The following is a 27,308-nucleotide window of genomic DNA, read 5'->3' as shown; positions in this document are numbered from 1 at the left end:
CCCGCCGTATTATTGCTGAAATATTGCTTAAAGCGGCGTAAAACCACACTCACTCGTCTATTTTGCACAAGTTTGGGTGTGAGTGAGTTTGGTTTAACGCCGCTTTTAACAGTATTCAAGTCATATCACGGCGTGTCAGCTTAATGTGGGAGGAAAGCCCGAAGTGATGCAGCTCTTGGACGTTTACCACTTCGGTGAAACCCACGAGCACGGGTATGGTGCTGACAAACCTAGAAACATAATCGGGGCGAACCGAGATTCGAACCCACAATCATAGGTTTCTGGCGTGCCCAAGGGACGCAACTCTGCACAGCGAATCGCGGCGCCTTAGACGACTGGGCCACCCGTGCCCCCTGCACAAGTTTGGGTGAAAGAGTTTATGACTGCTAACTAAATTTAGAAGTGGTCATAACACCTTTGGTATCCAGTTGTGTGCAAGCATTGTAATGTAATTGAATGCAAAATACATGTGATGTATCACTGTGTGTTCTACGATAGTGAGTGGAAATAGTCAATTCCCAAAACTGTAATGATAATTAGTATATACAAAGAATATGTCAGTCAACAAATGGTAATGTCATGTTAAATATTGCCAGGTTCCTGAATTATATCTTCACAGTAAAATAAATCACTTGTAAATCGTACTTGTAAACATAGTTTTCTACAATGAGTTTGATGGGCTTCATGCAAAATATTTATTTATTTGTTTGTTGTTTGACGCCGCACGCAGCAATATTCCAGCTTTATTACAGCGGTCTGTAAGTAATCGAGTCTGGACCAGACAATCCAGTGATTGACATCATGAGCATCGATCCACGCCATTGGGATACGATTACATGCATCAACCAAGTCAGCGAGCCTGACCACCCGATCCCGTTAGTCGCCTTTCACGGCAAGTATGGGTTGCTGAAGACCTTTACTAGCCCGGATCTTCATGGGTCTCATGCAAAACAAACTGTATGTCTGTCTGTCTCTGACAACACAAAATGAACATGTACAAACGTGAAACGTTGGAGGTAAAGCTAAATACTTATTACAAGTAGGATCACACTTTTGTGAAATACAATCAAATAAATGAATTCACGATTTAATGTCAAATTATTCAACATTTCAGATCATTGTGTTACAAAAAGGCGTCATTCCTAACAATGGGAGGATGCTGTTGACATAGTGCCTGATATCTCTTCTTTGAAGGCAAGGTCGGCGGGGAAAGGACAGAGGTAGGATCTTGGTACGAATCCCTCCTCTCCCATGCTTCTGACGACCCAGTACCAGTCGGGGTCCTCCATGTTGACCACAGTGACAAGCTCACAACGTTCGACACTCACGTCATTCTCTTCGCTGGTATCGAAGTCGAACACTACTACATAGCGGCCGTATGACTGCTTCCGGTAGGCGAAAATGCTACTTTGAGAATCAGATGACCGAGACTCAGACACCGCCGCGATAGAGAAAGGGTCCGTTTCTCTTACTTCCAGCTCTTCGGACACACCCTGCAGTGGCGGAGAAAGGGACCTACAAGCATTGGAACTGGCACACGCAGCTATATAGGACAATGGGACAAAACCCTCTCTGTTATCTTCTGTGAGGACATATGCCCAACCATTCTCCTTGTACAAGACGTAAACTGCTTGGCCCTGGTCGAGGCTGAGCTCTCTATCTGCACACGCCGTGAAGCCGCGAACCGTCACCATCTTGGAGTCTGGACAGAGTCCATGCTGCTTCTCCATGCCAACTCGCACCAGTGTGTCCACACTATCACTGCCGGTGATCCGACCAAACAGTGGTTCCCTCTCTTTAAAATACAAAGTCAAATCACATTAAGGATATTTTGGTTAGTTTCGAAGATAGCAATGACATGGACACATTTGTAATCATTAAAGTAAAATAACGATCTGTGTTTTAATTAAAACCTATCAAGTCATTGAATAATAACAGAAAATGGTCTTCATTCTCGAAATGTCCATGTAAGTTTTTCTTTGTTCATTTTCCATACAATCTGTTTATCATATTGTTAATAATATTGTTAATCATAATTTTTCAGGCTGTAAAAGTCTTTTAACCCATTCCCGGTCACAGACTGATTGCAACAAAATTAGATGCTTATGCTTGACATTAAATATTTCTGCCGATATTGGCTCAATAACATTCTTATACAATTGGAAATCTCAAACGAATGACGATAAAAGGTACTCTCATTCTTGTGATAATATGATATATATAATATACTTTCACTGCAACAACTGACATCATGGCATGAAAAGAACCATAGACGATAGTTAACGACACTTGGCACTTATTGGTAGTTGTTTATGTTTTTCTAAACCTTATTTTTTGTATGGTTCATTCTTCGTTGATGACATATGCAGAATGTTTACATATGGGGCTGATCACTTGTTCGAAAATATAGCGACTGTTCTAATTTCATTGCATACTTTATTCCTTCAGGTGCTAACAATGGATATATACTGTACTTGCATACTCTATTCCTTCAGGTGCTAACAATGGTCATATATTGTACTTGCATACTTTATTCCTTCAGGTGCTAACAATGGACATATACTGTACTTTCATATTTTATTCCTAGGGGTGCTAACAATGGACATATACTGTACTTGCATACTTTATTCCTTCAGGTGCTAACAATGGTCATATATTGTACTTGCATACTCTATTCCTTCAGGTGCTAACAATGGACATATATTGTACTTGCATACTCTATTCCTTCAGGTGCTAACAATGGACATATATTTTACTTGCCTACTCTATTCCTTCAGGTGCTAACAATGGACATATATTGCACTTGCATACTCTATTCCTTCAGATGCTCACAATGGACAAATATTGTACTTGCATACTTTATTCCTTCAGGTGCTTACAATGGACATATATCATACTGGCATACTTTTTCCTAGTCATTACAAACCATTCCAGCACGCGAGGACCATTTGTTTAATACTTTTCCGTAAAATTGGAACTATTTTCTATAAACTTGTAGATGAGCCTTGATGGAAGTGGTTTGGTCGCGACCATTTCGTTTGAGAAGTAAAATCATGCAAAAACAACTTGAATGGTATGATAAAAGAGAATAATTAACAGTTGTTGTAAAATATGTCAACCACCATAACATGTCCTCTATATGCATCTGCTTTATTGTCCTCTGGGCCAGTATCTTAAACAACACCATTTCTTGGACTAGTTATAGACGGGAAACACATACAAGAAGAATCTAAATACTGTCATGAATTTAAAGAGTCGCCAAATTAATGTGAATGACGACCTTTATCCCATTTGCTTCATGAAATAATTTCACACAACCCATTTGAAAATGTCATTAATTGGTCATGTTAAAACAAACGATAACACTAAAACTGTAGATTTAGATATTTATATTGATTGGATCATGCCATTGGCTAAGTAATTGCACATGATCGACATATCATCTAACTGTCACAAAAAAGTAGGACGTGCCAAATAAGGCATTATTCTTGTTTTATATACTAGTATTTGACTGAGAGAGGTTAGATTAACTTTCCAAAACTTCTAAATGCCATAACTGTGCAGGGGGAGACAACAAACTTCATGCGCCGATTGTCTGGTACATAACCTACTAACGTACTAATACTAATTTATTTCGAGCAGTCATTCTCATATCTATATATTTACATACATCCACTCAAGATTAAGAAATAATTTTTGTATAGATAAGTGTACAACTGCAAAATGTTTTAAGAAACACACAAAACTGTAAACCTCTGATTTTATGGGGGATTTTTTTAAATGAAAATATTCACTAAACTGTCATTATCATACTTTCTTTATACATTGTAAAGATTTAGAGTTCTATATAAGAAGCTATAACACCGTGGCAACATCCAATAAACACAGAGCGACACCAACATACTTCTACCCTTCCTAGATTAGGCCGATATAAATTAATACCAGATTATCATCTAACTTTTGAAAAAAAAGTAAGTGGCGGTGCATTTTAGTTTTTAGTTTTTTTTCTGGGAGAACACGATAACTTCTTGTTTATACAGTGCCCAATTCCCAAATTTGACGTGTTCCATATGTTCCCGTGTTTATGAGATGCGTTGTATGTCTTTGTGACGGGCGTCATCAGTGGGGCAGGATACGCTCACCATTTTATAAACACCTTGTATCATCACTATTTGATAGTGATTCATAACACATGCTATATTGTATACACGGACTCTATCCTAGAAAATATATATACCAAGTTTAATGTTAATTCCACTAAAACGTTTGGGAAAGTGTAACCACGTGTCCGTGTTTTTGTTTAACCTTTAGCCTGCTGAATTGTTTTAGCATCGGGCGCTGTGAATAGGGTGGACGATTTCCGTCGGTGTTTCATTAAACAAGGGCCTATTGAAGAAATCTTTGGCATATTTATTCCTGATAGAAAACTACACATTACTATGTAAACATATCCTGATGCTTTCAATCATGCCAAGGTAAAGACCAAAGAGTACACAAAATATGAAAATTTACTTGTTATTTTATGACTTGACTTACGTTATTGAAGGCGGTTTGCGTTTCATGTTAGGAACCTGTTTAAATCGTTAAATTTGTACAAATTGATGTTAATAATCAAATCTTCGATATCTTAATTTTACCAGAGTATAAATTCGATGGGTTTTTTTATCGGCATGTAACAGCGCGATGGTAAATTATGAACCATGTCAGTAAATAAAACTCAATTTCCGAGGTCATCATGTCAGCAGAAATACGAACATTCGGGTTTATCTGACGTGTCATGTCATAAAATTTGGCAGGCAACAATTAATGACTGATAAATATTCACCAATCCTAATTTCAAGTGTTTTGGTTGAATATTTACGATATGCGAAAATACAAATCTCGTGTCATGATGCTTGCAGACGTTCGAAAATCAAACATGGCGGATCTCGCCCGACCTCGGCATAACTAATTGCTATTTTAATACCAACAAAGTTTACATTGCCTTCATACATATGCCTTGACGAAAGTTGACGATCTTCTCAATCGAAGAATTATCATTTGCCATTTTCCGTTAATATGACGAAAGAGAAAAGAAAATAAAGATCGTGATTTCTGACAGCAATATTTCAGTAAGTGCAAAGGTCACCGGATGTGATGTCACAGTCAGGGGGTGGTCTACTGATAATCTTTCGTTAAAAAATAATTACAGTAAATTTTGAAACATTTCGCCTGTCACATACAGAATGAACACAAATCACTACATAGTTTCAGTAATCAACATTAACATGAAATTACTATGTGATTTTCACGATACAATAGACATATTATTAAATCCGTTTGACCTTGCATGCTCCCTTGACCCGGAAACGGTAGACAATGAATCAACACGCCACATGCAAGTTTATCGGTATCTTTTATTTGAGTGAGTGAGTATGGTTTTACGCCGCTTTTAGCAATATTCCAGCAATATCACGGCGGGGGACACCAGAAATGGGCTTCACACATTGTACCCATGTCGGGAATCGAACCCGGGTCATCCAGCGTGACGAGCGAACGCTTTAACCACCAGGCTACCCGACTGCCCCTTCTTTTATTTGAACTTTTGATGATATACAAGCATCACCATTCGATGTTACGTTGAATATGAAGAGATGTGATTCATGTATTTGCGAGGTACACACCGGTGATTTTGTTTCCGCTACAATACTTGTGACCAACGCAATACGTCTATAGATACCATTCGACCGCCTCCGTGGTCCAGTTAGCGTCCGCCTGGAGGGCGGAAGGTCTGGGGTTCGATCTCATGCAGCCAAAATATTCGATTGATGTCGTTTTGGTAATTTAAATTAACACCTTTACTTCCTCATTCCAGTAGGAAGGCCTCAATGTCATTAATAAAAAGTGACAAAAAAAGTTGCATGGGAAGAATGGGGATATTTCATTATGTATCATAACAGTGGATTTTATTTTTTATTTATTTTCTATGATTTTATTTCCTTTTGGAGTACACAAACAATATGTTTACAGAATATAGTTCACATGCAATCTTAAATACATACAAGTTACAAAGTATATCTATAGATGATAACAAACAAAAACTATTCCAGTGTCATATTGTTGGATTGTGCAAGTTCGTGATTTTAAACGAATAGGTGGTGACAGTGAGACCAAAATGTCATGAACTGTGTGTATTTACATTGTGAATATGATATATTTCTGTCCATGTAATATGAATCGGTTATTTCTTGTTTGACGAGTGGGAAATTTGGTATGCACATAGCTTTATCAGAGAAGCGTTGTGAGCCAATCCACAACACTTGCGTTTTGCTTGTGTTAATTTTTAGGCCTGAAAAAGACGCATATGTTTGAAAAATTGTCATGGCGTTTTGGAGACATTTTTCAGATCCATCTCATATGAGAGATGTGTCGTCTGCGTATTGGGAAATTAGACATTCTATCTCATCGATCTTAATTCTGTTTATATTTTTATTAGCGCGTGGCATTATTGCCAACATTTCTGCGCATTACAAGAATATATAAGGAGATAACGGGTCACCCTGTCTACATCCTCTTGTTACTTTAAAAATAATCTGAAGCAAAACCGTTAACTAAAACACTAGATTTTATATCGTGATAGAATGTTGTTATCCAGTGCTTCACTGAAGGTCCAACATTACAAAAAGGTCAAAGCTTCTTGGATGAAAACCCAGCCTACTGAATCGAACGCCTTTACAAAGTCTGTAAGTAACAACAACCCTGGGGTTTCCATGCATTCAGTAAAGTCCATAATTTCATAAATTATTCTAGTGCATTCTCCAATGTATCGTTTTGACATAAAATCTCTTTGATCTTCGTTAATTATTGTTGGCAGAACTTTTTTTAATTCTATTTGCTATTACTGCTGATGCTATCTTATAGGAAACATTTAATAGCGAAATTGGTCTCCAATTTTTTAAGTGCTGCTTTGGTTTATGTACAACTGTTCGTAATATCTATTGGTTTCGTTGATGATATTTTTTTGTTTCAGTTATGGTATGTCCATTCTTTGTTTCTAGTTTAGCTATTGCCTTATTCAGATAGTTCTTTTTTCTAAGGATAAGAAGTATTTTGTTGGCTTTTCTCCCATTTCTCTCCATTCTGCCCGAGATCGCAGGATTATTCCTTCTGTTTTTATGTTATTTATTTCTTCCAGTTCAATGTTTGCCTCTTTAAGTTTCTTTAGTATTTTGTTTTTAATTTCTATATCCTTTGAGGTGTCTATGCAATGCTTCGATATGTTTTTGTAAGTCGTTTTCTTTCTGTTGTCGCTTTCGTTTCCTTTCCGAGGAGTATTTTATAGTTTGGCCTCTTATCAACATTAGTGTTTCAAAAAAATGTTGGTCGTCTATATTAAATATGTCATTGACGTGTTCATCGACACCTGTTTTATTTTGTTCTATTGTATTTTTAATTGCTTCTTTAGTTTTTTCAACAAAAGTTTTGTCGTTTTGTAGGGAATTATTAAACTTCCAATAGCCTCTTCTTTAACGAGATCTAATGTATAGAAAGATCTGATCTGTAAGCAGGGTCTATACCAACTTTATCTACGGGGTTTTCAAGGTCTCTTGAAAACAAGAAGTAATCTAATCTGGCTTGTTTTATGGGTTTGGTTTGTCTCCACGTGTATCGTCTCTCGTCTGGGTTCAAATCTCACCAAGGGTTAAAAAAAAAAGGATTGTTCATCTATGAAATCTAATATTATATCTCTAGCTTTTGGGTTGTTTACGTTTTTATAGTTATACAAATCAGTGTCTGGGTTTTGGATAAAATTCCAATCTCAACAGATGGAGCAGTGATCCGACTCAAACTCAGTGACAGTATCTATTATTTTTTCGAAGAATGCTGGTGTGTCGGTATTTGGACCGTACAGGTTGTAGGCAGCCTAATGACGTCACGGGATTCCCCGGATGCGTGCTTTACGAAACTGCAAAATGCCTTGAAATAAAAGCTGCAATCCTTCTTTAATATGCACTTATCCGACAAATAAACAATCTGAATAACCAATAACAGCAATACTTAACATAACAAGCGTATAGTTGACAAAGTCATCTATATCCCCCGCCCATTTTAACTCGTTATGGTCCCAAACCAGGTAACTGACCCAACATTTCTCTTAGCCCATGTCAAAATAGCTGCAATGGAAATTCTAAAATAAACATTTCTAAAACTCCTTAATATCAAATGGCACTAGTTCAGTATGCGCTTTATATATAGACATGCAATGTTTGGCAAGGAAATATTTAACAGTTTATTTGTTATACTACTTAAGTAAACCAATCCTATATCAAAACTTAAATCCAACTTGTCATGGAGACATAAACAATAAAAAATTCTAAAAGTGCTATATATCAAAAGGCACCAGTTCAGTATGTACCTGGTAGGCAAGCAAAGTTTTGTAAGAAAGTATTTAACGGTTTTTGAGTTACACTCTGGAAACGAACACCACCCCTGTAGAACCTAAGTCCAACTTATTGCCATGGAAACGTGACAAATAAATAATTCTAAAATTCCTAAATAGCAAGAGGCACCAGTCCAGTATGTGTCTGGTAAACATGCACAGTTTTTGTTGGAAAGTATTGAATGGGTTTTGAGTTATGCTCCGGAAAGAAACTCTACCCTATAGAACCTAAGTCCAACTTGTTGCAATGGAAACGTAAAAAATAAAAATTTATAAAATTCCTAAATAGCAAAAGGCACCAGTTCAGTATGTGCCTAGTAGACATGCAAAGTTTTGTAAGAAAGGATTTAATGGTTTTTGAGTTACGCTCCGGAAACGAACACCACCCTTATAGAACCTAAGTCCAACTTGTTGCCATGGAAACGTAAAAAATATAAATTTATAAAATTCCTAAATAGCAAAAGGCACCAGTTCAGTATGTGCCTAGTAGACATGCAAAGTTTTGTAAGAAAGGATTTAATGGTTTTTGAGTTACGCTCCGGAAACGAACACCACCCATATAGAACCTAAGTCAAACTTGTTGCCATGGAAACGTAAAAAATATAAATTTATAAAATTCCCAAATAGCAAAAGGCACCAGTTCAGCATGAGTCTGATAGACATGCAAAGTTTCGTAGAGAAATATTTAACGGTTTCTGAGTTATGCTCCGGAAACGATATCGGGACGGACGGACGCAGACAGACAGACACACAGACACACACACACACACACACACACACACACACACACACGGACGGAACCCATTTCTATATCCCCCGCCAACTTCGTTGGGGCGGGGGATAATTATCAAGAAATCAGCATAGCACAGTATCCAGATATATGTCAGTTGGATCCAAACGCAGAGCGCCAATCCCACGTCCGATCCCGACTCGGCTGTAATGGCTGCCGTTTGTGCTGCTCGATCATTCACATCGGCTCAACTTGTAATTCCGGGCGGAATTATTCTTACGGTTTACACTAATTTTTATAAGAAGAACAAACGTAAATATTTTTCACACTTCCGAATGTGTAATTTTATGACCATGTAGTTTAACCTTTGTGTATTTAATGATTTATTTCTCCATGTCGGTACGTAAGAAAACTGTCATGGAGACAATCTTGAAGATAAAGGCATTTGATAAATACAACTGTAATAAAACAGGAAGATCGCGCGCAACATTAAATATTTGGATGTGTAAATAATAACGGTTTTAATTAATATAAAGAATAAAACAAACCGTAAATGACATGCCCGGTATTATTTTGCACGGGTATAAATGAAGTGTCAACACGGATCGCACGAGACAATTACACATTCAGCATGTGGTCACAAAATGATGTGGAGTGCCTAACATATGAGTAGCAGATACCCTGTAAGTTTTGCATTGAATTGTAACCATTTGATAATGTAATAGTGATATGAAATATAAGTTTACATGTATAATAATACATTTAATTGAGGTACAGTTATACCCATTCAGGGATAGAAAAGTGTTTACATTTCGGTTGAAAGCATTTGCATTGAGCACGAGAAACATATTAGTTAAAATTAACACTGAGGTTTATGAAACTGTTCATGCTGTGCTATTATATAATTCGAAACTTGTTTGTTTTTGTTTCAGGCTTGTGTTGTGTTAATAATAAATAATTGATAAGATGTGAATATGCACTTACCACTACATTAACAATCAGATTGTTATGGCAAACAGAAAAGGAAACTTTGACGTTTGTGTACTATTTTTGTGAACTATATGTTAATAGGATGTATTAATTTCATGTTAGGGTATCTGTTTATCGCATAAATCAAATGTACATATTGTATAAAAGTGATTGTATTTAAGAAATAAACAACCAGTGTGAGTTTTGTTTTTTGGGGACTTTTTTTTTCCTTTCAAAGGGTTGTACATCAGGTTCACACACAAACACACACACACACACACACACACACACACACACACACACACACACACACACACACACTTCAAGAAGAGCATGAAAAGTTGTACCGATAGTCAGATATAACTAAAACAATTATGATAGTATTGTTATTTGAGGCGTAACTGATCTATCGCCTTATTGTACAGGGCATGATTATTATTTTAATTTGTGTAGGATTTCATTATCAACTAGTTTCATTTTTTGGTGTAAATTATTCTATGGATAAACTTAAACTGAAAGTCAATCAATTTAGTATCTTTAGTACATTTTCTGAAATTTGAATAAACTTCTTTTCATTGAATATCATTGTCAAAAAGAGATTGCCATTTTCCATTTACTAAGGGTGGTTTTGTTATTGTAATTAGTCTATCATAAAAGAACCTAGATCCTTGAACGGGTATAAATATATCCCTCAATTGTGGACAAAGATTTAAGTCATATATTGGTATTTTGATATAATGATTGACAGTGTCTCTCAATTCTTTAGGTATACTAAGTTTAACCTTATTATAATCTAGTATTGTACCCTGTATATCATAACGTACTTTTAATATTTCAAATGGCAAAAATCCATTCTCATTACATAAGTCCTTAATTGCCATTATACCCTTTTTAAACCAATTTTTGATTATATAGTTTTCATGTTTAAATTGGTGATTTAGCCATAGGGGCTGTGATAGAATTTCGGAAATCCTTTCTGAATTTGTTGTAAATTTTCTGCCGTAATTTCCCCAAACATTTAAAACATCTCTCCAAAAAGGGTTTTTCACACATAAATATTTATCAGCATTGACTCCTAAATTTATCATATCAGTGAAAGAAAAAACTGAGGGATTATTATATGTACTCTTTTAATGTAGATAATTTTAGTGATTCTATAAATATTTTAATGTCCACCATTCTAAGCCCACCATCAGCATAATTTTTTTTCAGATTTTGCGTTTTAATTTTATCTGGTTTATTATTCCAGTTTGAGTTATTTATCGCACAATAAAACACTGCAGGGAGAACAAACCATGAGGGGCGCAGCAGTGTTTTATTGTATGAAAAACAACGACCACGAGATGTCTATTTCTTATATATGATATCAACATTATGAACTGCCTGTTTAAGGATGTTGATGAACTGTGCAAGCTTTAGTGAGTGAGTGAGTGAGTGAGTTGGGTTTGACTCCGCTTTTAACAGTATTCCAGTTATATCATGGCGTGTCAGCTTAATGTGGGAGGAAAGCCCGAAGTGATGCAGGTCTCAGACGTTTACCACTTCGGTGAAACCCACGAGCACGGGTATGGTGCTGACAAACCTAGAAACATAATCGGGGCGAACCAGGATTCGAACCCACAATCATAGGTTTCTGGCGTGCCCAAGGGACGCAACTCTGCACAGCGAATCACGGCGCCTTAGACGACTGGGCCACCCGTGCCCCCTGTGGAAGCTTTAAAAATATTTACCCAAATGTTAATAATAATGACTCCCTGAACAGAAACTGACTTCAGAAATGTCAAACAAGTCAATTTTACAAACAAGTGGGTTAAGTTTGGTATTTCCCGCATTTTCTCGCCATCCTCACGTCCATTAACTGTACCATTTCTCCTAATACTGATTGTCATATATGTCTCCCACTTTTGGGTGTGATCGTTCTGCCACTGTCTTTATCTGTGTGACTTAGCTACATCTATGGGGAACAACCCACTGGACACTTCCATCTAAGAAATAATGTCATCCAATATATGACGTCATCAAGTTGAGAGCGCATATTTGGTTCACAAAAATGACGTCATGATAAAAGAAAATGTACATCATTCTGCAAAAACTAAATACTGTGTAAACACGTACAAAATTTAAAACATGCATGTTCACTGTATTTTGCTGACTAGATGGTTACCAATATATATCTCAAGTTGTCATGGTAATATCAAAACCAGGTTAAAGTTGATCTACAGCAACCCATGTTCGTCAGAGGCCATTAACGGAATTGGGTGGCAAGGCTCTCTGACATGGTTGGTGCATGTCATTGTATCCCAAATGCGTAGATAGATGCTCATGATGTTAATCGCAGGATTGTCTGGTCCAGATTTGAGTATTCAGAGGCCGGCGCCATACAGCTGTTTATTGCTGAGTGCGGCGTTAAACAGCAAACAAACAAATCATTTCAGTGAAGGATTCTGTGAAACACAGGCATATGAATAGATAAATGCCGTTTAAAATGATTGCGATTTTCTTCAAACATATGTTGAAATGTTATGCCAAACATTAGAAACATATATATGATGTATAGACATAAAGTAATAACAGTTAAATAAACCGTAGTGAATAGTAATATGGATATTCTTTTATCACTCTTGAAACCACTCTGAAACACTTTGAGTTTATTACTTTCTATTTTATGATAATTATGATAATTAGAATGCTAAAATATACTCTTAATATTTGCACATCATTTTAATATTCAAAACTTGCACTTTGTGGTAACTTGTTTGGTGAGAGGATGCACAAATTGATGAGCCATGGTAACTTTATTTTATTACGTTTGGTAGATAAAAAGATCCATAATGTGTGGTGAAGGTATGATTTAAAGTCCTACATTATCTGCATAATTTTCCAAGTAGTGAGTTCATAATCCATTCATTTGAGGTGCATAAGGCATGAACTGCTATAAAATAAGTTGTCAAGAAAGTAATGGGATATAACTCTGAATACTATTCTTCTGAGGCCACTGTGTAATGAACACCAAGTCATTCATTAATAGTTGTAAGGAAATATCATATTTTGGTGTAGCAGACGCCCCTGAGCTGCATACAGTGGTGGACCATGGACTTGTTTGGGCAAAGTTTGGTGTGTTTCATTTTTCTTAAAACAATACTTTCTCATTATTCAAAGTAATTCTTATTGTGTACTGAGGTGAAAACATATTTAATGAAAATATAAATTGCATTATTTCGGTACTAAAATCTGTTTTTGTATTTTTTTAATGTGAGTGAATAAGTCAACTGTAACAGACAGATACAAGAGTTTTCAATTCAAGTAACAGTTAATTCTCAACACCTATCAAAGTCATTCATCCCGCAATAAGTGTATATTTTAATCTATTTTGGATGGAACCTTTTTTCAATGGTAGATCTAATAGTGGTCTTCTTTTTATTGATCAGAAGGCAACATTACACAATCGTTTAGGATCCCTACAGGTTGATTAAAGTAAATGTTTTTTCTCTTTATAGTATTTTAAGAGCAGAAAGTTACCAAATTCATTATCATGGACTTCTTTTAATATTTTTAATTCAAAGTTTGCTTCAAACATGACAGCTACCGTTCGGGCGTTACTTTTATAACAACTAAATATACAATGTTTTTATCCCAATTCTTGTTTAATTTTATTTTCAATGTTCTTAGTCAAATGGGTGTCCTGCAGGCAATGTATATTTGCTTTTTTTTCCTGTTCAAATTTTGAAAACATCTATACGTTTTTTGTTGTTGTTCAGGCCTTGGCAATTTGTGCTGATTATTTTTATATTGTCAACCATTATCTGATCTTCCAATGTCATAATTTTGCATGTGAACTCGATAGATAAGAGTATGTTGTGTACACGGTATATTCTGTAACAAGAAAGGAATGAAAGAACAGGAAAGTAAGAAATAGATATGACACAAAAATACATTTACTCACAAGTTAATATGGTCTACCATGATGCGGAGTTTTTCAAGAGTCTTTGACATTTCTTTTGGACACTGGGAAACAGGCGGCGTAGTTGTTATAGTTAAAGGGGCACTGATCTAACGCAATTCCCCGGGACTGGTTGTTGCCTTTGTTATTGTTTTTTCCCAGTGAGTACCCGGATGTATAGCAGAAATCTAGACTAGTTCGCGACCTCTGCTGCGCAATTCGTAAGCGCATCAGTCACTTTTATGGGTAGTAATAAGGGCGTATGGTCACATTGATCAACAAAATGAAATACAGTTTTCGAGATAATAAGGAAATGTAGGTATATTTGTTGGTAGCATCGGTAATGGCGACGAAGTTTTGATAAGTCACTTGCTTTGTAATTTTGCGATTTTCGTTTACACTATTTTGACTAGCAACACAAAGTAAATATTTCACCTGAGCATTGCTTTTTTATATTGTGTATAATTTTTACTGTCAAAATGTGTAACATTTTCAAATTTATTAAAAGTGACTAAAAAAGATTTCCATTTGTATTATTATGTTAACGAATTGCAAACATTTTGATGTTTAATGTCACCACAAGAGACTGAAAATGTTACGTTGAAAAGTACATTTCTATGTTGTTTGGCTTCTAATCCTACATAATAGTCTGTTGTGATGTTTGTAGGCCCTTTTGATCATCTTAATCAATCTGGACAGATGTTTTAGTCCAAATGACTGAAATATTTACACATTTTATAAATTGCCTGAGAGAATCACATTTTACAAATTGACGGTAATATATACACGCTTAAAAAGGAAAAGACATGTGAAAACAACGTCTGTCGTGCATTGTAGAATTTCCCAACCAAGACGTTGAGAAACAAGAACGAATCGGTTCAAATGAAGGAAAACAAAATGCAAATACCATAATTGCAACCTACCAAATTTATGTGTATAAATTTTAGGAGCTTCCTTGTTCGAGGAATGTATCCGTGAATATCCACACAAAGGAACAATATCCCACTCGTCTGCAGCTGTACAAAGAAACTTATTCGATGTCACGTGTCTCAGTAACAATCAAATATTTTAAAACATATATATCGTTTCGGGATATTAGAACCCGTGTTCGTTTCTCAACTGATCACTTGGATTGTTTCAGGTGTTTTACATAGGTGCCAAGTCTCAATGGTCGGCTGAGAAAGCCCACGTGACAACTATTTTCATAACGTCCACGGTTCCTAAAAAATCCATTGAGTGATAGATAACAATGATCAATCAATCAACGTATTATCAGTTAACCCTTTGAACAAAGTATGTTGTTTTTACATCGGCACTTCCCGCCTTGATATGAGTGTATTACCTTTGTTTTAGTAAACCTAGACATGTAAACACTCACTTTTGACATATCCACTGTGCAAGATAACAGTAATTAATCAATCAACGTATTTTCTTAATCCTTTGATGACTTGGAACGATCCGTTGATTTACAAAAAAAAGTAAATCAATTGATCATTCACCTCTTGCTGGTCTGCCACGTGCATATTACATAACACACATTTCACCTCACTTCAAACCTGGATTTAGATTGAATAATTACCCCAGACACAATAAATGCCAAATGGGAACCTTTGTTAGGTAATCTAAGTGGTGCTACCACTAATTGTACCTGTAATAAATTCATTAACTGAGCATCAAGTGAATGACGACAAATGTAGGGTTATACCAGAAAACGTGGATGACAACAAGAGAGTAGTAGTCGTATTATCGACGCAATCCGAAATCCGAAAATGCTTTCACTGAATAGATACTTTTTTTTAGTATTAAACTATAACCATCTGGGGTATTTCCAAATCCGATGAGCTCCGCCTTTCTTTTTGTCTGTTTGTTTAGGCTGAAGAAATTAATTTGCATGCGCCCTTTGTCGAAATCACAGTTAACCAATCAGTGTTAATGCAAAAATTCGTAAAACAAATATTGCCTCCGGCCTCCAAGTGTATTTAGCTGTCCTTGCAGACGGTAGCCCAGTCTCTGGTCACGCTCAGTTGCGTTGCGTATCATCCGGGTACTTACGGGGAAAAAACAATAACAAAGGCAACAACCAGTCCGGGGAATTGCGTTAGATCAGTGCCCCTTTAAGTGCAGGCTCAGTGAGAGTGGAGTGATCAGATCCGCACGAATGCAGATCGAGAGAAAAAGGTACGGCACGTGCGTCTCGCCCAAGTCGCCCGCCGGACGGGGCGGTCTCAGATCTAGGTCAGCTTACCTTTGTCAGGGCAGTTTTGTCAAGAACTAATTTGTTGTGGCAGTGTTTAAGTGAGGATTACTGTATTATTCAATACCAGTTTGATTTGACAATGTTCAATAAATTGTTTGTGATTATGTGTTTATTTTTTAACTGTAAATATTATTAGAGGGCTTATTTTTTGCGAAAATCTGTCGAAAGTAAGTTTTTATTTTGATTATTTCAAGGGAGTTATAGTAGAATTATTAATTTGTAATGACGGAAAAAAACAACAATGTTTTACACTACGATTACCTATTATCGGGTAGTAAAATAATTATTTTTGCCTGTATTGTTTCGTTTTTGTGTGCATCTAAACACCAAATATATATCAACCATATACATATAAAAACATGCCTTCACATACACATACCTGTTACATACATAAACATATATGTGTATACTTCCATACATTGGTCTTGCCAATTCTAAGGGACAATAATTATGAATAATAATGTGATTAAAGTGAATTTGATATCTTACATTTTTTATGTTGTTAAAGCATTATGTTTAGCTTATGTTTTTTTAATGTAAGCAGGGCTGCTATTCATATTAATATCTGTGTAAGTTATGCATGCATGTTACAATAAAAGGATTTTTACAGTAGAAATGTAAACAACATTTCATATAATATTATCCCCAAGTACCATGATTTGGTAGGAGATAAATATTTCGTTTTGTAAGATTTGCGTGATGTTATGCTGAATGGATGTACGGAAATTTCATTTGAACACGACGCCGTAAGGCGGAGTTTTCAAATGAAAAATTTCCGTACATCCATATAGATATTTAGGAGGAACTAATTTACTGAGCGCATGACACAACAAGACTGTCGTTCGTAATACGTCTCCTCGTGCTCGCCTTCGAAAAGATGCATGATATGGGGTGCCGCGAAACCGATCAATGGTTTCGAGGTACTCCAATAATGATGGTCCATTTTACGAAAGGGGTGGTCACATGTTCAAGCCCATTTCTCAGAAAATAAACAAACAGGAGGAAATATCACAAATTCAATTCTTTATCACAGTTCCTCATCTTACTTGTAATTTGTAGTTATGCGTATCTATGAAATACAAATAATCAAAATTAGAAAAGACGTACATACTGTTTGGCCCCTGTACAAGATAGTGTCAACTCGCCTGAAACTGAGGTGGTGACAAGAGACGTCAAACATGTGCGAAATTTCAGACATGCAGCTTAGCTGGGATGGAAAAAAGTTGTTTACTGTTATAGTGGAATAACACATGTGAGAGAGACCGTGGGAATTAGCAGAAGAATTAACCTGGAAATTATTCACGGGAGCAGTGGACAGTGGCAGGATATTTGTATCTTTGACAGGTACCAAATTACGTTCGTTAGCGAGCTGCTGCTGTCCCTGAAAAAATTTCGAATAATGTCGTTTTTGAGCCGAGCTCGAGTCAATGGAATACGACTTCAACGATTCATCGGTTTTGTGGCCGGTAATTTTGCAAATCTCTCGATTTTCAATACCTGCGTTTGACAGCAAAGTGACGGCAGTTTGCAGTGTGAAATTCCCGGTCTTGGATAATGTTTATGCTGCGCTCAAATGGCGGTCCCCTGATGTGCCTGTGCATGGCAGCACGCAACCCAACAAAACTCGATTTTGAGTAAAGGTCTCCCTCAGCATTTCTGACTTCGGCATAAAAGAACCCCAGTCTCTCATTCAGTTGAAAAGCAGGAAGCTCTTCGAACGTGGTTTCAAAACCTCGGAAACCAAGCCATTCTGGAAGTGAAAAGATTGCCTTGTTCAGGGTACAAATGTGACGGTAAGTGGGAGTAATTCGTTATTATTACGGTGTCGTGTTTAAATGAAATTTCCGTATATCCATTTAGTATAACATATCTCAAATCTTACAAAACGAAATATTTAATTTATGTTAAGATTTTGGTCAATCTCGTTATATTATTGCCAATTTTTGCGATGACACATTGGTCACGCTTTACATTGCTATCATGGCAATGGTGTAAGGGAGGTAACTCTCGCTGATGTTGATCGAAACTGCGTAGGAAATGTTGGTATGTGTTTATGTATTCTTTTATGTTTCAATGGCTTACGTCGAAATATTTTAACTGCCTGTAGATTTGGAGAGGTTCCCATCCACGATGTCCTTTTAATGCTTTTTCATCAAGGGACGCGAAGCGGTCACTGGACGCTTGAACTTTGGGCTCTACGGTAACGCTGGCTGTATTTCCTAGTTCAGGGGCCATCTCAGAACTGTTTTCAGCTTCAACAGCTGTTGTGGGTTATAATAAGAACAAAATTAGGTGGGTGTATGAAAGTCATAACTAATAAAGAGTTGCAATAAATGTTTTTTACTCTGTTAAAAATTGATTTTGTTTTGTTTTTCCTTTGGCCAAGCCCAAGAAAATTACATTAATTATGATTATTATTTTGTAATTAATGGAAAAAGGTAAATTTCATTTACCTGCAAATTCTCGAATTATCTCAGAAAATGCCTCGTCGTCCCATTCACTCAATATTTCATCGAAATCTCCGATGTGGAAGTCAAGGTAAATTTCCCTCTGTTCCTACATATTGATGATTTCAAAAATAGTTCCATTAATTAATGTATACATACACGGTGATGAGACCCCAAACATTCAGCGATGTTATGCTCATTCGACAACACTTTTTAACCAATCAGATCAGGGAACATACCTACTTTTATGTTACATTGTAAGCTAAAGAGCATCTTGGCCATAGTCTATAGTATAAACATGAAAAACGTGGTAGGCCAATTGTGCACATATTTTTGTGGATTTTATGTTATGGTACATGTTCTTTACTAAGTTAAGAAATTTACCATATATACCATAATTTATCAATTTATCCCGTAGACCAGCCCTCCACACAATGTCGAATGCTTTTGTAAAATCAATAAAGACGCAAAAGAGATTTCGTTTTGTTTGTTTTAAAATTTCCCTGATTGCATGTAGAACAAATACATTGTCACTTGTGGAGAAACCTTTTCTGAATCCTGCATGGGCTGGACTTAAAATATTTTTAGTTTCTACAAACTTAGTGAGCCTCGCATTAAGGATACTTATGGAGAATTTTCCGAAACAGCTGAGAATTGTTATTGGTCTATATGAGTTTGGATCTACCATTTATCTTACAACGAGTTGTTTCAAAAGGTGTCTAACGAGTGTCTTTCTTCGACGTTGTCAGTGCCAGGAAACAAGCCATGACGTCAAATATAATGGTGTCATATTTTTAGTAAGTCATTAATTTGATGATAAGGCTAGTGCTTCATTAATAATGGTGCAACATTAGTCAAATTACATTTGCGCAATGAGGAGAATGTTGGAATCTAAGAACTAATTCATAGGTTAGATAGGGCCATCAATTTCGCTATTACTTTTTTTTTAAAGTACGATTTCATCATTTCTTATGGGTTTGTTTATACCTAAACGTATACAGTTTCAATATCGATATATGTGTTGGAATAGTTTGGCTCCTCGTGAACAAATCACCACGAAAATATACTGTCCTTACCGACAGGTAATTCTCACCAAGTGATCCGAGTTATAAACTAGTGCTAAGTATAGCGGAGTTATGCCCCTTTTCTTTGTACGTGTGTAATCTCTGTCGTCTTTTGACGTCATAGGGGCAAATCAGTTTTTGTCATTTACGGCAGGCTATTTTTTGTATTTAATGTATAACGTTATGCATAAACAAAAAACCATTAGGGTATGTATTTATATCATTCAGATATTTTATTCGCTATTTTTTTCGGTAAAACTGCTGAATAACAAAAATCGCCGGACAGTACTTTTATCGGTGTACGATGAAAAGCGGAGGGATTAGCTGTTTCTCAACGCAGAATAAAACCTCGGAAAACACTTAACAGTGTCTTTTTTTAAAACCGGTTTAATAATTGCAGTTCAATTTACACCATCCGAGGGGGAATTTAATATTATACATCTCCAAGTAATTTTATAGCCGGAGGTAGATCAAGTGCCGCACCACCTTTAATTTTCAGATCTTTGGAAAATGTACGTCAGAAAAAACTACTCGGCATCTCCAACTCCGTGGTCTAGTGGTAGAGCGTCCGCCTGGAGAGCGGAAGGTCCGGGGTTCGATCCCCGGCCGCGTCATACCAAAAGAAGTTAAAAGATGGTACTTGTTGTTACCCTGTCTGGCGCTCGGTTGCAACAAGGACTGGTCGGCTCGGAGTCAGTACACTGTGTTTGAGTGGGATATTCATGTTAAACTGCAGCATGGTATCTCAGTGAGCTAGCACTATAAATCGGCATCAGTCCGGACTAATCTATGTACCTAATTATCAGATGTCCTTTTCAGTAATTTTGCTTTGACTAAAATGACAGTGGATGATATGAGGTACATCGTAAATCTCGCGAGGTTTGATACATTACTAAATCACACATTCACGGCGTTATTTACAGTGTGTGTAGAAATCTAAATATTACATATTTAGTCGAAGGATTGAATTTCAAAACTAGCATATTGGTGATTACGGGTATCTTTTTTTCATCAAAACACTAATGATAATTCTGAAACGTTGCCGATAAGGCTAGAATCGTTTAGAATGTTTTGGAAAATGGTAAAAATACGCAAACACGAAGGCCGAAGTGTACGTTCCATCATACTGGATGGTGTTTACAAAATCACCTTTCACGTATGCGGTTATAAAAGACGCCTATTAGATCACGTATATTTCAAATTCAGCTGCGATACATGCATCCCTGAATTCCTCATACATTTTAGAATCAAATGACAAATGATCTTTGTCACCACTGCAAAATATTTAGATGAAATCACGCGAAATAAATTAGGTGTGGAAACGAACACTATGCTTGGAAAATTGTACTTGTTGAAATGTAAACAAAGCAAAATTCAGATTTTACACTGTGTAGCATTTTCTCCTATTGGAGAGATCCATTCTTCTAATATTGTTGTATACATTGGCTCCCACATTTGAGACTACTTACTTCCTTATATTGGAGATTTGTCGCACACGGAGACTACTTGTAGGGTCACATTATTTATGAATAGTTAACAGTACATCGGATGACGTCACTCATGACCGTGGTGTTATGAAATAATGCGCCACTGCGATCATAAGAATAGACAAAATGCTTCGATTCGATACTAAAAAGGTGCGATTTGAGGGTCTGTAAGAAAAAGATTACTGACCTCGTGCCTGTCAGATAGCATTTATGTTACAACTCGTGTAATCTCTATATACACAACGGATATGTTGTAATCGTTAATCCCGAATAAAAGAGGATGTACAGACAATGAGATGCACTTTCATCCTATTTATTTCTCCTTGTTGCTGAAATATTTAAAAAATATATAAGGGACAATACCGAAATCAATACAGCTCAATGTGGAGGACCACAAACAATGACATTATGCAGATGATACACAACTATTTATTGATGGAACAGGCTTAATGAAGCTTTTGATACACTTAAAAACTTTCTAAGATCATCAGTGTTCAAATTAATTGTAGATAAAATAAAGGCAATGTGAATATTTTTCTGTGACAGGTAAGATTTTTCATAGGAATTCCGAAGTCACACATACTTAAGTGAGAAATTAAAAGTATTTTTCACATCACTAGTTGTCACTGCCATCAGCATTATTCTGTAGACAATATTGGATTTTTCAACTGATTTTACATATCCTATTTCAGATTTAAAAAAATATATACTTCCTTGTCAGGAGGGGTGAACATACCCAAAACATTTGAAAATGTTAAGTCAAATAATTTGGCATTGGCTTTATAAGCAGATTCACTCACCATGGTTACAATGTTGCGGATACATTTCAGTAAAAACGTTCAGTTCAGAAGTCAGTGAAGTCTCGTGCATATGAGTGTGCAAAGTGTACCTGTTTACATGCCTTCGGTGCTTTCCTGCATATAGTGTTGGATCATATATGCTACACAGAAACATGCTTTGAATAAAATTTGAAAAATAAGACACTTGTCTGGGAAACTAGAGGCTACAATAAATTTGTTGTTGTTTACATATGGATGATTCCATCACCAATTGGATTTGTTTGTTTGAATGTATGTTGTTTAACGCCGCACTCAGCAATATTCCAGCTAAATGACGGCGGTCTGTAAACAATCGAGTCTAGTGATAGACATCATGAGCATCGATCTCCGCAATTGGGATACGACATGCATTAATCAGGTCAGCGAGTCTGACCACCCTATCCCGTCAGTCGCCTCTTACGTCAAGCATCGTCGCCTTTTATGGCAAAAATTGGTTGCTGAAGACCTATTCTAGCCCGGACCTTCACTGGTCTCACCAACTAGAGGTAATCGGCAATTGGTTTGCTGTGCACTCAACTAAATATGTTGTAACAAGCTGTCTGACACATAGGAGGTTACCACCATAATGCATATACATTACCCCGTGTGAGAACATTATCGGATTTGACCTCGGTTACATGCCTCGCAGAAGTGGCTTTAGGTATTTCACCTCACATTCACGGGGGTACTGGTACTTATCTCCTGCCTGGCAGTTGAGATTTAGAAGTGTTTTGTTGATAATGCAGATTTGCCACTGATGTTGATTCGCTGCTAATTGAGGCGAGTGCTATTAATTGCCAGTGATACTGATTGCGTTTTTAGTTCGCTATACACGTCATTAATTATTACCGGTAGCTAGCGACCAGATATCGCCGAGGAACAATTATCGCCAGCACCCCGTTATAGTGCGCACGTGATTGCATCTCGTTTTGCATTTGTTCGTTTTCATTAGACGAGAGAAATATTTATCCGAAGATGATAAACAAAACTGACACTTGTTACATTGATGCAGTTGATACATACGTCCATTGCATTCACCAGCTGATTTGGTGTAAGTAAAACTTTGATCCAATATAAAATCATTCTAGGTTTTATAATGTTTGGTGGCCATATACGAAGTACACCGCATACCATAAAGGTTGGGGTTAATTGCTTAACTCTAAGGATACGCCTGCAATATTTGAAATGAATTCTTTCTATCATAACTGGCTTTTCAAAGCCGCCCACTTCAGAGGCATATAATAATATTGGTTGAATGATGTGGTCAAACAAATTTAATTGAAAGTCAACGGACATTTCCAACTGTCGTATTTTTGTAAGAACAACAAAACATGGCTCTGGAGGCTTGCTCGCATAGGTGCTTGTGTGCCCTACAAAACAGACCACCACATTATCTTAAGTTTAAAAAAAAATGCAACAATCACTAAAAACATTTACTGATTTGTGAAGATCCTTATCTGTTTCTGCCATTACTACTGTATCATCTGCATATAATAATAATCTGAGAAGCTTTAGAAATATATGTACATCATGCTGTGTTGGATCACTAACACATTTCATATCAATTACATCATTTTGTAAAGGGTACTGCTCAAGATCATTGAAATACAACGCAAATAAGACCGATTTCCACTCAGTCTGTCAGTGATTTTGAAGTCAAAGAATGACGATATGTTTCCATAGCTAGACACACAAGATTTAATACTTTGACACATGTTAAATATAATTCTAAAACATTTTCCTTTGACATTACTTTATATTATCAATGACCACAATCCACATCTCCATACAGTATCAAACCCTTTTTGAAAATCAACAAAAACCTGAAATAGTCTTTTCTTTTGGCTAGAACAAATACCGATGAGGGCTTTTATTACATGTTTATCTGTTGCTGATTACCCTTTCCTGAATCCGGCTTGGTTAACACCTAGACGATTAACATGATCAGAATACGACTGGAGGCGTGTACTGATTACAGAAGTGAAGAGCTTACCTAAATAGCTTACACGGGTTATGCCTCTGTAGCTTTCTGGTTCTTTTGGATTGCCTTTGTTTTTGGGAATAGTTATCGTGTTATCAGTAGATCATGATTCGGGTAAGACACCATTATGTAATGCATGGCTGACTAGTTGTACATACAATGGCAGTAAGAGATTAGCTGACGCTTTGATATACTCATTACAATTGAAGAAATGCGTGTGGTGTCACGTGACTTCATCCCGTAAACAGAAATTCAAGAACACGACGATGCACATTTAGTTCTGTCGCTTGTCACCACGTGTCTGTCATGTATTCCCGGTCTTACTTATATTTACTTTTCTGATAGTTTTGGTATTCGTTATGACTTTGGTTTTGATGTAAATCAATAACATTCCATGTAATTATCACAGTTTAGTAATATTCTATAGTTTCCGTCCTTTACTTAAAATGTCTATCGTTTAATTAAAACTACTGTCTTATTATAAATACATTAAATATCGTTAACACATGCACCATTGTATAACAATAAATATAAATGTATCTCATGTATATATATGTATACGCGTACATGTGTTTGCGTGTATGTGTGTGTGTCCATGTAGGTAGATGTTACGTGTGTAATACTGTTTATATGTACGTCTGTATTATACCCTGTACATTTTTCTATTATTATTCACATATTACAATATAATGAAATGTATGTAGGAGAAGGCATCGTAAGTCTGTCACTTGTGCCTAATCCATTTGACTTTTATTTGACATTATCTTCCCAAAATACAATTTTAAGATATCAAAACCCCCTTTGTTATTAATTTTAATGAATAAAATAACTGGGTGCGACAACAGAGACACTAAAAAAAACGAACCGAACCAGGGTGCGTGTTATGGCGATAACTGGTACAGTTAGTCGACGGGACAGTTCTATTTCCAGTGTTTTGGTTCCCGCTAGACGCGTTATAACATAAATCTACTCTAACGTTTTTCGCTTTGTGGAACTGGGCCCTGGCGTCAATCGAATAAAAGTATCAGTAGCACGATGTACTTACATGTAAATATCTCACGAGTGGAAGTCATGTCATGACTATTCCTATGACATACATTGTGTAGGATATCGACCAGACGGCATCGAACACCTATTTTTAAAGCTATATATAGAGCTAGCCAAACACATACTGGGGCAGGGTGACACCTGTCCCTACACATTAGCATCGAAGCTTATCATCCTACACTCATCCACGGACATACCCACATACAAACTCCAGGACACACACACACACACACACACACACACACACACTTGAACCTGCGACACGAAACACCCCTTACCTTTCTTTTTCCTCTTCTCCTTGCCGCCACCTAGCCTGCTGGGACATAGGAACGCCATGACAGTCTCTCTGTTTGTCGGCCCTCTATGTTATATCTGTGTCCGCCGCGGAGCCCACTGAACCAGTAGCTGTCAACGCCGGACTACTAACGCCTCCATTGTGTCACCATGCTTCCCATAAGCTTGCGTGCACACACCAAAGACATGGGCTTGCACTCGTTGATCGAGTGATCAACAACCTTCGGTAATAATGGCCGCTAATGCGAGAAAAGGCATATCTGGCTGAAACATCTAAGATTTTCACTGCAGATCTCGCATGTCAACTGATTTATGAAGGTGGCTCTGCCATGTGAGAGAGTGTTAGAGCGAGTTAGAGAGTGTCTTCGACAAACGCTTGGTAATAGTATACATTAACCTTCCTTTTCTTAAAGCAAGAAGACAACAAAGGCAATAAAGTACACAGTGTACGTCGCGTTTATTACTACAATCCACATTGAAATACTTTAATGTTCACATACAGCTACTGTAATTTTCACATTAAAACAATGTAATGGTCACATTGAACCACTGTAATGTTCACATTGAACCACTGTAATGTTCATATTGAACCACTTTAATGGTCACACTGAACCACTGTAATGGTCACATTGAACCACTGTAATGTTCACATTGAACCACTTTAACGGTCACACTGAACCACTGTAATGTTAACATTGAACCACCGTAATGTTCACTATGAACCACTAAAATGTTCACTTTGAACAGCTGTCATGTTCACACTGAACCACTGTAATGGTCACACTAAACCACTTTAATGGTCATTCAACCACTGTAATGTTCACATTGAACCACTTTAATGGTCACACTGAACCAGTGTAATGTTAACATTGAACCACTGTAATGTTCACACTGAACCACTAAAATGTTCACATTGAACCGCTGTCATGTTCACACTGAACCAATGTAATGTTCGCATTGAACCACGGTAATGGTCAAATTGAACCACTGTAATGTTCACATTGAACCGCTGCACAGTTCACATTCAACTACTGTAATGGCCACATTAAACAACTGTAATGCTCACATTCAAATAGTGTAATAACGTTCACATTGAAACATTGTAATGTTCACATTGAACAACTGTCATCTTCACATTGAACAACTGTAATTGTCACATTGAACAACTGTAATGGTTACATTGAACAACTGTAATGGTCACATTGAACTACTTTAATAGTAACATTGAATCACTGTAATGTTTTTATTGAACCACCGTAATGTTCACATTGAACCACTGTAATGTTCACATTGAACCACTGTAATGTTCACATTGAACAACTGTAATGTTCACATTGAACCACTGTAATGGTCACATTGAACTACAGTAATAGTCACATTGAACCAATGTAATGGTCACATTGAACCACTGTAATGTTAACATTGAACCACCGTAATGTTCACTATAAACCACTAAAATGTTCACATTGAACCACTGTAATGGTCACACTGAACCACCATAATGTTCACATTGAACCACCGTAATGTTCACTATGAACCTGTGTAATGTTCACATTGAACCATGGTAATGATCACATTGAACCACTGTAATGTTCACATTGAACCACTGTAATGATCACATTGAACCGCTGTAATGATCACAATGAACCACTGTAAAGTTCACATTGAACTACTGTAATGTTCACACTGAACCACCGTAATGTTAACATTGAACCACTGTAATGATCACATTGAACCACTGTCATGTTCACACTGAACCACTGTAATGTTCACACTAAACCACTGTAATGTTCACACTGAACCACTGTAATGGTCACACTGAACCACTGTAATGATCACATTGAACCGCTGTAAT

General features: G+C 36.6%; 1 protein-coding gene across 2 annotated transcripts; it reads right to left on the bottom strand.

Annotated features, from left to right (window-relative positions):
- Positions 1–1,018: 1,018 nt before the first annotated feature.
- Positions 1,019–25,702, bottom strand: LOC139474565 (SH3 domain-containing protein Dlish-like). Of its 2 annotated transcripts, XR_011653987.1 has the most exons (4): positions 25,438–25,519; positions 18,398–18,576; positions 17,813–18,065; positions 17,295–17,466 (listed from the first exon to the last, which is right to left on the bottom strand). XR_011653987.1 is itself a non-coding variant. In XM_071257627.1 (2 exons), the coding sequence occupies exons 1-2, from the start codon at positions 25,493–25,495 to the stop codon at positions 1,143–1,145; spliced, it is 711 nt and encodes a 236-aa protein (XP_071113728.1). In that variant the 5' UTR covers positions 25,496–25,702; the 3' UTR covers positions 1,019–1,142. The 2 variants fall into 2 exon arrangements, 1 of the variants encoding a protein (XP_071113728.1); XM_071257627.1 differs by lacking the exons at positions 17,295–17,466; positions 17,813–18,065; positions 18,398–18,576 and adding an exon at positions 1,019–1,795 and having other exon boundaries at positions 25,438–25,702.
- Between the last annotated feature and the right edge of the window lie 1,606 nt (positions 25,703–27,308).

This window comes from Haliotis cracherodii, unplaced genomic scaffold, assembly GCF_022045235.1.
Source record: "Haliotis cracherodii isolate W230 unplaced genomic scaffold, xgHalCrac1.p SCAF_3, whole genome shotgun sequence".
Taxonomy (NCBI): Eukaryota; Metazoa; Mollusca; class Gastropoda; order Lepetellida; family Haliotidae; genus Haliotis; species Haliotis cracherodii.
Note: the sequence above shows the minus strand (reverse complement) of the source record. Positions and strands in the feature narration are given on the sequence as shown.

Coding starts and splice junctions, on each gene's coding strand:
- LOC139474565 (XM_071257627.1), bottom strand. CDS start 25,495: ATGGCGTTCCTATGTCCCAGCAGGCTAGGTGGCGGCAAGGAGAAGAGG. Junction 1,796..25,437: donor GGAGAAGAGGAAAAAGAAAG/GTAAGGGGTGTT, acceptor TGTATTTTAAAG/AGAGGGAACCACTGTTTGGT.